The 11,874-nt window shown below is 42.8% G+C and overlaps 1 protein-coding gene across 1 annotated transcript; it reads right to left on the reverse strand.

The window, feature by feature from the left end:
* Positions 1-10,116: 10,116 nt before the first annotated feature.
* On the reverse strand, positions 10,117-10,596 carry LOC136350034 (golgin subfamily A member 6-like protein 2). The gene has a single exon (XM_066301558.1). It carries the CDS (start codon positions 10,594-10,596, stop codon positions 10,117-10,119), a length of 480 nt encoding a protein of 159 aa, XP_066157655.1.
* Between the last annotated feature and the right edge of the window lie 1,278 nt (positions 10,597-11,874).

The raw sequence follows: 11,874 nt of genomic DNA on the forward strand, positions 1-11,874 counted from the left end.
TTCCTAAAGATTTTCTTATTGTTCATTTTCCCTTTCGGTTCTCAACACCGTTCAGCGACACACTAAAAAAAACCGAATGAAAATTCTTTCCCATGGTTGCCGGTCGATTCCAGTCCAGAAAAGTTCCCAATCTTTGGTTTAAATTACCCTACCGACAGGGGGTTCTTCCGCCTTCTTCTGCCTTTCTGGATGCTTCTTTCTTCGTCGGCTGTCTCCTTGTTGATTGTTGGTTCGCAATGATAAGTCCGAAGTTCCAGAATGGCTATCCGGCCTTTTTTCTTCCATCATTGCAGGAGATGCCTTTTGGCATTTTATCTTTTATTTTTAAAATATTTTGACTTCTTGGTCTTGCGTAGGTAGTTCCCTTTTATCATGCGTTGTCCAGCAACTAATGTCTTGGTCTCTTGAGCGGTATGGTATTTTCCGGACTGTAGTCCGTGGCCCTTCTGATCACCTCATTCGGATGTTCTTCCGTTGCTCTGAAGGTGTTTATTGCATGGTCTTTGATGACGTCCTTCATTGATCTGTAATTGAGATCTTTCTTTATCATTTCATTGCTAACGTATCAAGGCGCACCCAGAGCCGTCCTCAGAGCAACGTTTTCCACTGCTTAAAGAATCTTCAGATGCGTCTTGGCTGCATAACCCCATGTCGTTGATGCATACGTTAGCTGTGGTGGGATAACTGTTTTGATGAGCGTGATCTTGTTTCTCAAGAGCTGTTTTGACTTCTTCCTTATCGTCGGGTAGAGTATTGCCCTCGTTGTTTTTGCGTTTTTCCTGGTCTTCGTTAGGTACTGTTTTCACGTAAGCCTTTCCTCCATGTCCACGCTCAGGTACGTGACTTTGTTGTCCCACGGTATCTGTTCGTTTTTGAGCACTATTCGATTTTCGGTTCAAATTTTCGTTCTTCGTCTAAGGACGATGGCCTGGGTCTTTTCTGCATTTATTGGTATCTACCATTTCGAAAATCAATTTCTAAGAGTCAGTTATGTTTCTTTATCGCGAACTTATGTTTTTAAAAAACTTTATTTAAAGAAAGGAAAATGAGATGAAGAAATTCGAACGATCCATTTATTCTATATATATCGACTGCGAGAATCACACTAAATTTATCGACCTAAAGACTAATTATCCAATATACAGGAATCCGATTTATACGAAAAAAGCTCTTGCATCAGCTTTCCTTTAGCGTAGAGTCCGGGACCATAGGTAATAATCGGATTTTTTCTTGTAGATATCCGACTAGCAGCGTTCCTTTCCAGGATCTTCCCAGTATCGTCGTATCGTCGTCGTATGGTTCCAGTTCGGTTTGTCTGATTCTGGGAAGATCGGATACTTAGATATTGTACAGGAACCGGGATAGTACCGCTCCTTGAGGTATTCCCGCTTCTATTGCCCTATATGTTGAATGTTGTCCGTTCAATGTGGTCGTGAATGTCCTGTTTCTAAGAAACGATCAGACGAGTTTGATCAGCGAGATTTTGAATCCCGCGTCAATAATCTTGACCAGAAGACCTTTGTGCCAAACTTTGTCGAATGCCTTCGAGACGTCCAACAGTACCGTTCCTGCTGCCTGCTTCCTGTTAAAGCTGTTCGTGATGTAGTCCGCCATTGTCAGTACCTGAAGTTCTGTCAAATGTTGCTTTCTAAACCCAAATTGTTCTTGCGGGATGGTTTTAAACCCTTCTTCGCATTTTCTCGATCTTCTCAAAATGACTCTTTCCACGACTTTTCCCTTGTATGGCAGGAGACTTATCGGTCTGCATTTCTATAAAGGAGTGTGATTCTTTCCTGGTTTGGGTAGCAGGATGATGTCAGCCTTCTTCTAGTTCTTCAGGAAGTGCCGTAGCCTCAGGACCGCTTTCACAATGTTCACCAATGCGGCTACCCGTCGTACCGGCAATTTCTTGAGAATCTGGTTGCTGATCTGATAGTATCCTGGTGCTTTTCTTGTTTTCAGGTGCCGTGAGATCTCGTTTACTTCCTTTGGCGTTGCGTGCCTGATGACTTCGTTGTTCTCCATGTTTTCCATCTGTCTGGAGACTTGTGTTTATATCTTTTTTCCACAAATTTGCATCGTCGCCGTCAGTTTCGTTTTTTCAAAATTATTTTTCCAAGCTGTCGGCAAAGGCCTTGGCTTTTTCTTAGGGGATGTACACGATTACTCGTTCCCTGTGGATGGGAGGAATCGGTTTTCTCTTGCTTTTAATTGCTTTGAGCGTTTTCCACATGCTCTTATTTTCTGGGTTCAGCGATTCCAAATGCTCCTGCCACTGTTTTTCCCTGATTTTCTGCCGGGCCACTGTTACCCTCCTGTTTAATCTATTTAAGGAATTTTTATCGGCCGATGTATTTGTCCTAAATGCTCTTTTCTTTGCCTGTCTCCTTTGTCGGATCAGTCGTTTGATTTCTTCTGAAATTTGCGCCATGCAATTCCGAATCCTTTGTTTCCTGATGATTTTCGAGTTTGCGTCTAGGGCCGTTTTTATGTCTCTTTTAAAGGTCGAGATGGCCTCCTCGATTTCATCCGTATTTTCTATTCCGTTTATGGCAGATAGATCTTTCGCTAAAGTTTTCTAGAACAGTGTCAGTTAATCCTCCTGAACTCGATGGTGTCCTCTGTCGGCGGTCCGTTTTCTAGTCGAATTCGGATCGGGTCGTGATTCGAAGATCCTTCCTGTAGGACCTCGATTTCCACTTCCATGTCTAGGTCCCTTGCCAGCATGATATCCAAGACATCGCTTATTCCCACACCTCCAGTGTGCATGGGCTCTTCAGTTGCTGTTACTTGCACGTCTTCTCTCCTTCGTAGGAACGATTTTAGCTGCCTGCCGTTTCCGTTTGTGATTCCACTGTGTCAATCTGGGGATTTCGCGTTGAAATCTCCGATTTCCACTTGTTGACCTCTTTGTCTCCCAAAGAGAACTTGTTCCAGGTCGTTTTGCTGGAGTCATCTGGCCGATGGATGATAGCAGGAGGCAATTCTCAATCTAGCCCTGATAGTATTTACCTCGATTGCTATGGCTTCCATTTCCTCTGTTTCTATCGGCGGCAGCTGTGCGTGCTGGATGTTATCCCTGACGAGAAGTGTGGTTCCTCCGTGTGCGGTTTCTCTTTGGTTTTCGTTGTCCTTTCTGTGGAGTTCGTATCCCGGGATCTTAAAATGTTCTGTCGGTCGTAGCCTCGCTTCTTGGATAGCTACGACATCTGGATTTTTCCGTTGTATCAGCTCCTGCAGTTCTGCCTTTCTTCCTTTTATTCCGTTTATATTCCAGGATATTATCTGCAGTGCTGACACTTTTTGTTGTCTTGACATTTAACAGCCTTGGATCTTGGGGAGATTCGCGAAGAATGCACTCATCGCTTAGTACATCATCTGCATTTGCTTTAGGGCCTGTTGGAAGTCAACAGGCTCTTCTTTCTTTGCCATCGTCTTCGTCGTTGATGGTGTTTTTGATTTTGCTTCGCTCTTTGTCGCGCTCGCATAGCTCGTTCCCGGTTTGAACGGGGGCGGAGCTGGGGCTTCCTTCATCGCTGGCTTGTTTTTAGCTTCCTTCTTGGGTTTCGGCAGTTGAGGGACGTTTTTACATCCTCTGTAACTTGCCGGGTGTGGTCCTCCGCAGTTGGCACATTTTGCCGGGACGGTTTTTGCCTTTTGGCATTTTTCGGTGAGGTGTCCTCGGTACTTCACCCATTTCGGCTGGGCCGGGCAGAACCGTTGGGAGTGCCCGAATTTTTGACATCGGTGGCACTGGTTTGGTCCTGGTTGAATTCTCTGTGCCTCAACTTTCACGTTGAGGTCGCAGCGTCTCGCTAGGTTGAAGATCCTCTCCTTGTTTTTTGGTTCCACTTGAACCAACATCAGGGGCAAGGTTCTTTTGTCTACCCGACTTTTCATCCTTTGTACCGAAAAGGTTTCGATCCCTTGTCCAGAAAGGTCTCTCTGGACTTCTTCTTCCGTAACATTTCCGGGAAGAAGTTCGATCATTGCCCTGACTTTCTTGTCTTCGGGCAAACTGTAGGTGTGAAATTGTTTTTATCTTCTTCAATCCTCAGCTGAGTTCGGGGTTATTATGACCCCCTCTCCGATCATCTTTATTTTGTTATAGGCTCTCTTTCTTGTTCTCAATCGGTTGCTGATCGTTGTGCAGTCGCTTGCGTTGTTTATTATAATCGGGGGTATTTTGTTTATGTTTACTTGTAAGATCTGGTCAGTTTTTTCCTTTGGTTTGTGTCTTTCTTCTTCTTCTTTTCTCCTTTCATTTTCGATTTTTCATTTCTTTGTTCCTTTTCAATTTGTCTCAGATCCAAATCGTTCATTTCCTCGTCCGATCGTTTGCTTTCTCTTTCCGAATCAGTCCCTTTAGGTGCTTTCTTTTTCCTTTTTCTTTTTGTTTCTTCGCCAGCGCTACAATTTTTCAGTTTTTTCGAGTCTGACTTCCATTTGGTTTGGGGCTGCAACAAGTCTCTTGTTTGTCTCTTTCAGTTCGTCGATCTCTTTGCTTTAAGCAAAGTTTTTTTGGTGTACAAGCTGATTCATTTCGAACAACATCTCGGGATTTTGTCTATATTCTTCGATGGATATTGCCATTTCGGGGTTTCCCCCTTTATTTGCGCCCAGTTCCGCCATCTTGTGGCTTGAACTTGGCGTTTGTATTTCTTCTTCCAAACCTCTAATTTCCCCTAACTGAAGTCAAAAAAGATTAGAATCTGAAAAAAAAGTTTCGATGTTTTTGCTCAAAAAACACTCAAGTCACCAAATCCCCTAGTATTCGGCGCTTTGGTAGCTCGCCTCCAAGGATCCAACGCCGCGCCAAGCGCGCGAACGTCTGGATGTGACGATCGAAATCGCCGCTCGCTCGTTTGACCGTTTGATTTTTTTCTTTGTTGTATGTGGAATCTTGTTTTTCGCTAACTGAAATTTGAAAAACAATTCCTAAAAGAGAAAATACTTGCGATTTTTGTGTTTGAAAAACACAAAAATACCCAATCCCCTGGGATTTGACACTCTAGTTGCCTCGCCTCGAATGTTTTGGTTTCTCGTTGTCGTCTCGTTGCTTTGAGCGTTTGACCTTTTGACGCGAATCGCGATGTCTGGTTGCCGATTTCGTTCTCGTGACGTGTCTTTTCACTAACACAACACAATCGGAACTGAAGAGTTCATTTTTTTTTTGTTTTTGGTGACGCGACCAGAGGGATAAAAAATCTTGGCGGAAGACGATACTGGTGCCCGTACATGTAGCTGGTGTGGGGTTTCACCTAACTAAAACTAAAAAAGCCTGTAAATTTTGAGAAAATCGAGAGGCTTTCGATAATTCTCAATCGCGCTTTTTGGGTCGCTATTGTTGTGGGTCGTTTAATTATCAGAGTCAAACGGTACCTTCGCTCTTTGCTCTGTAATCTTAATTAGGCCCTTTGCGTACCTTTTACGAGAATTCCGTGTTATTCCCGAGGATTTTGGCTTTTGTTGCCCCGCCGACGAGGATTTTCTTGCCGTGTTTATTGTCCTGTTGTACGCTTCCTTTGTTTGTCGGCTTGTTCCTTTGGAATTTGTCTTTTGGTTCGTTTATCTTATGCAGTTGGATTGTATTCCTTTATCTATTTTCAAACAATTCGTATTTGGGTCGTTTGTGCGGAATGCTAATTTCCGTGCTATAATCCGTTGCCGTTCTAATCAGCTCGTTCGAGTGGTCTTCGATTTCCTTGAGTATCTTCGCTGCATGGTCCTATATGACGTCGATCATTGTTTGGTATTTTAGATCCGTTTTAATAGCTTTGTTGCTAACATATTAGGGGTACAAATAAGTTTCCGCCGTTTTCTATAAAAAAATTGGAATTAATTGTGAAAGAACGGGATATTACGTTTTATTCAAAGTATTGCCCATCAACGGCCACTACTTTTTCCCATCTTTCTGGCAGCATTCGGATACCACGGCGAAAAAACTCTTCATCTTTTGAAGCTATCCATGAATCGACCCAATTTTTGGTATCTTCATATGATGTAAAGCGCTGCTCAGACAGACCGTGTGCCATTGATCGAAACAAGTGGTAGTCGGATGGGGCAAGGTCTGGTGAATATGGCGGGTGGGGTAGGACTTCCCAATTAAGTGTTTCCAAATAGGTTTTAACCGGTGCCGCAACATGCGGACGAGCATTATCATGTAGGAGAATAATCTTGTCATGTCTAGAGTAGTAATGAGCGCGTTTTTCCTTGAGTGCTCGGCTCAATCTCATTAATTGTGTTCGGTAGAGAGTTCCAGTAATAGTTTCGTTCGATTTGAGCAACTCATAATATACAACACCAAGTTGATCCCACCAAATACACAACATGAGTTTTTTTCCATGAATATTTGATTTGGCTACTGATGTTGAAACATGGCCAGGTGGACCCCATGATTTCTTCTTCTTTGGGTTATCATAATGGATCCATTTTTCATCCCCAGTGACTACACGACGCAAAAAACCCTTTGTTTTATGCCTGGCAAGCAGCATTTCACTCATGCAAAATCGGCGTTCGACGTCTCTGGGTTTCAGTTCATAAGGAACCCAATTCCCTTGTTTTTGAATCATTCCCAACATTTTTAAACTATGTGAAATTGCTTGTTGCGTCACTTCTAATGTAAGTGCAAGTTCTTTTTGTGTTTGAGACGAATCTTCCTCCAATAACACTTCCAATTCTTTTTTGAAGTTTCTTTAAGTACGGTTTGGCTGCATATCCCCATGCTGACGATGCATATGTTAGCTGTGGTTGTATAACGGTTTTAACGAGCGTGATTTTATTTTTGGACGGCAATTTGGACGTTCCACTTATCATAGGATACAGTTTTACCCTTGTCAATCTTGATTTGTTTCTTATTTTACTTACGTGGGGTCCCCACGTAAGTTTTTTCGTCCATATCGACACCCAGGTACGTGACTTTTTTGGTCCACGGTACTTGTTTGTTGTTTATTTTGACTGTATCTTCTGTGATTACTTTTCGCTTTTTTCTGAAAAAGATGGCCAGGGTTTTTTCAGCGTTGATTTTGATTTTCCATTTTGAAAACCATTTTTCTAGCCCTTTCGTCTCCTCTTGAAGGTACCTGGCTAGCAGTTTCCCGTTCCATGATCTTGCGAGAATTGCAGTATCATCTGCGTACAGTGCCAATTGAGTATTTTGAGTCCTCGGTGGATCTGACACATATACATTGTACAGGAACGGGGATACTACAGCTCCTTCAGGTACTCCCGCTTCTATTATCCTATATGTTGAGTAACTGTCGTTTAGTTTCACTCTGAAATTCCTGTTGTCGAGGAAGGATTTAACTAGCTTGACCAGCGGTACTGGGAGTCCTGATTCCAACAGTCTCACCAACAATCCTCTATGCCATTCGCTGGTGAATGCCTTTTCGATGTCCAACAGTATTGCTCCTGCTGCTTGGTTCCTGTTGAATGTTCCTGTGATGTACTTAACCATTCTTAGGACTTGTAATTCAGTCGAATGTTGTTTCCTAAATCCGAACTTTTCCTGTGGGATAATTTTGAGCTCTTTCTCACTCTCTTTTAATCTGGTTAGTATTATTTTTTCCACTACTTTTCCCATGAGTGGTAGTATACTAATTGGTCTGTAGCTTTGTGGTAGCTTGTGATTTTTTCCCGGTTTTGGGAACAGAATTATATCTGCTTTTTTCCAATTTGAAGGAAAATGCCTTTTTCTCAGGACCACCATTCGCGATATTCACTAGTGCGGCTATCCCTCGATTTGGCAATTCCTTTAGTGCCTGGTTTCGTATTTGGTCGCATCCTGGAGCTTTCTTGTTTTCAAGTTGTGTCAGGATGCGTTTTATTTGTTTTGGCGTGACGTGTATAATGGTTTCTTCGTCCTGTGTCTTGTCTAGGTTGTAGATTCGTTTGTTGACTTCCTTTTCCCATTTTTCTGCTTCTTCGTTCTGGTTTATGTTTTCCTTGAATTGATTTTCTAGGCTCTCCGCGAATACCTCTGCTTTATCTTCAGAGGTATATACTATTCCATGTTCTCCTTGTATAGGTGGCATTGGTTTTCTTTCTGTTTTGATAGCTTTGAGCGTTTCCACATGCTCCTATCTTGCGGATCCAGGGATTTCAAATGTTCCTGCCACTGTTGCTCCTTGTGTTCCTGTAGTGCTGCTTTTACTCTCCTGTTTAGCTGATATAAGGCGTTTTTGTCCGCCTAGGCGTGTGTTTTAAATGCTTTTTTCTTAGCATGCCTTTTTAGCTGTAGCAGCTGTTTTGTTTCCTCGGAAATTCCCGCTACGTAATTTCTTATTTTGGGTTTTCTTCTTATTTGTGTGCTTGTTTCCAGTGCTGCTTTTATGTCCGTTTCTAGTTGTGAAACGGCATTTTCTATTTCGGCTTCACTTTCGAGTTTGCCGATTTTCGATAGGTTTTCTTGCAAGTTTTTCTTGTATTTCTTCCAATTAGTCCTTTTCGTGATGATGGTATCCGCGGTTGGAATTCCTTCTCCTAAGACCACTAGTATTGGGTTGTGGTCAGAAGATCCTTCATTAATTACGTTGATTTCTGCTTCCACTGCTAAATCCCTGATTAGCATAATATCCAAAACGTCAGTTTTTCCATAAGTGGAAAAATGCGTCGGTTCTTCAGTGGACATTACTGCGACGTCATCCTTTTTTTCCAAAATCTTTTTAAGTTGCCTTCCATTATCATTCGTTGCTCTGCTATGCCAATTTTGCGATTTGGCATTAATATCTCCTATTGCGATTTATTGACCGCTTTCTCTACCGAACAATGCTTTCTCAACATCTTCAGGTAGCAATTTCTGTTGCGGAGGGTGATAGCACGATGCTATTCGTAACCGTCCCCTTGCATTGTTTAGCTCGATTGCGATGGTGTTCATGACTATCGTCTTTATCGGTGGCAATTGTTCGTGCTGAATGCCGTTTTTTATTAAAATTGCTGATCCTCGTGTTCCCGGCTTTTCGTTGTCCTTTCTGTGGATTTTATAGCCGGGAATTTTTATTTCATCTTTTGGTTTGAGTCGGGTTTCTTGAATTGCAGCTATGTCAGTGTTTAGACGTTCCAGTATCTCCTGCAATTTGTTTTTTCATCCTTTCATACCATTTATATTCCATGATATGATCTGCAATGATGATTTGGTTTTCTGGTGTGCTTCCATTAACCCTGCAGTTTTGGCAAATTTGCAAAGAATGCACTCATTGCTGAGTACATTGTTTGCATCTGTTTAAGGGCCTGTTGGAAATCAACAGGCTCCTCATTTTTTGGTTTTTCTTCTCGTTGTTTTTAGCTACTGCTGCGTAGCTCCTGCCTGGCTTGAATGGTGGTGGGGGAGGGGCAGGTTTTAACTGTTGTTTAGCCACCTTTGTGACCACTGATTTCGTTTTTGCTTCTTCTTGCTTTTTTGGGAGTTGAGGGACTTCCTTGCATCCCTTATAGCTTGCTGGGTGAGGTCCGCCACAGTTCGCACATTTAGCCGGGATGTTCCTCGCGTTTTTGCAATCACCGCTTTGGTGATTGCCTTCGCATTTTACGCACTTTACTAGTGCAGTGCAATGCATCTGGGTATGCCCGAATTTCTGGAACCTGTGACATTGAGTTGGCCCTTTTTGTTGTCTCTGGGCTTCTACTCTGACACTGAGGTTGCAACAGTGTTTAACCCCGTATATTTTTTGCTTGTCCTCCATGCTCATTTGAATTAGAAGTAGTCCAAGGGTGCGTTTTCCACCCGGCTTTTCATCCTTTGTACCGAGTGAGGACTGATCCCTTCTTTTGTTAGGTCATTTTTGACCTCTTCCTCAGTAATGTTAGCTGGGATTAGTCCTAAAACTACTCTCACCTTTTTATCTTCTGGTAAGCTGTAAGTGTGGAACTCTTTTTTGTCGTCCCTTAACAGTTTTGTCATCGCCCTGTAGTCTTCGGCGGTATTAGGGGAGATAGATACTCCCTTCCCGGTCATCTTGGCTTTGTTGAAGCCTATCTTTTTTGACCTTGGTCTATTGCAGACTATGGTCCAGTCCTGAGCATTAGTAATGATGACAGGCGGTATTTTTTGTTTTTTTGCTCCTCTAAGACTACTGAGTCAGTTGTTTTGCTGGGTCCTGGTTTGTTTGTCTCTTGTTCCTACTTATTTTTTTCCCTATTAATTTTGTCCTCTTTCTGCTGCTTCTGAATTGTTTGGAAGTCGGCTACTTCCATTTCTTCGTCCTCTTTTGATGCTTCTTGCTCTTGTGGGTCCTGGTTTTCTTCCTCATTTGTAGGCGTCCATGTCGTCTTTTTCTTCTTTCTTTTCAATTCATCTTCTCGGCCTTTGTTATCGTTTCTATCCATATTTGCTTTGATGCTTTTCAGCATCTCGGCTTGTTGTTCGAACATTTTGTTCTGTTTGGACAGCATTTGCTCCAGCTCCTCAACTCTTTTGTTGAGGGCCTGGTTTGCCTCAATGAGTGCCTTGTTGCTCTCCATAAGATATCTATTGAGTTCCATGAGGCTGCTGGGGTTCGTCTGCAGTTCGTTTACTGCCATCTGTTTTTGTGAATCGCTCAGATCTTTTTGTTGCCGCAGAAGATTTAGCGCGCTAGGCCTCAGCAGGCCTTCCGCCATGGTAGTTGTCCTTTTGCTTTATCTTGTAATCTAAATTTACTTGTTAATTATCCAGAAAGAAATTTATTAGTTAGTTAAAAATGGTTAGCGTGTTTTAAAAACACGCTATTTAACAAAAACTATGGTGACTCTGGCCGGTTAGGTCATGGACCTAAATTCCGGCCGATTGTCACCTATCGAAGGTGAAGTCACTCGACCCGATTTGTGATATCGGACGGTCGTCTCGATTGTGTTGGTTGGCCCGTCACGGTTGCCCCGGTAATTGGGCAATGGCGTCGATCGTACGTATCAGAACGACACTCGAGTTTCTTTCTCCGATTAGTCGCGGTTCGCATTTATTTGGGTGATCCCAAATTTTTACGACTCGCGTCTTTTCACGAAATTTTTCTGTTTGCTCTAGGCACGTCTGTTCTTTACGATTTCTCGATCGGAACTCTCTTCGAACGATCTTTTTTTTTTTAGGGGCGCGACCCTGATGCAAAATATCTTGTCGGTATGACGTTACTGGTGCCCGTGCACCAGCCTGTGTGGGGTTTTCACCCACTAAAAAATCCCCGTGTTTTTAGAGGTTTTCGAGCCCGTGCCCGAACAACCTCGATCGAGATTTTGGGTCGCTTGGTTTTGGTCCTGTTTTTAAAGAGAGACAAGCGGGACCGTCGCTTCTTACTCAGTCATCTCTTTGGGATCCTTTTTCCTCTTTTGAGGGGAGATGGTTTAGGTCCCCCCCTGATCTTTGGCTAGAATTTTCCCGCCGACGAGGGATTTTCTAGCATCTTTTATGTTGTTGTTGTGGTCCATTTTTGTTTGTCGGCTCTTTTTGGTCTTATTTCACAGACGATGATGTCAAAGTCCCGAATTGCTTTCGGTCCTTGTTCATACATCGTTGTGAAGGCCTTTTTTACAAGTCCTGTAAAATAAATCCTGTAAATAAATTTTTGATTAGTGTCCTGAAAGAATAAATCCTGTAAAAAATAGATTTTTAATTAGTGTCCTGAAAAGAATAATTTTTATTAGTGTCCTGTTGGTTGGCTCCCTATTGTCATCCATTGTCCAGAAGTTGGTGTCGTGGCCTCTTGTGTGGGATGGCATCCTCCAGTTGGTAGTCCGTTGCCTTCCTGATCAGTTCGTTGGTGTGGTCTTCCGTGGTTTGGAACGTCTTGGTGGCATGGCTTCTAATGACTTCCGTCATCGACGTGTAGTTGAGGTCCCTTCTGATTGTCTCGTTGCTGACGTACCAAGGCGCGTTTACAATCGTCCTCAGTGCAATGTTTTCCACTG

The sequence above is a fragment of the Euwallacea fornicatus genome, unplaced genomic scaffold (assembly GCF_040115645.1).
Source record: "Euwallacea fornicatus isolate EFF26 unplaced genomic scaffold, ASM4011564v1 scaffold_88, whole genome shotgun sequence".
Classification (NCBI taxonomy): Eukaryota; Metazoa; Arthropoda; class Insecta; order Coleoptera; family Curculionidae; genus Euwallacea; species Euwallacea fornicatus.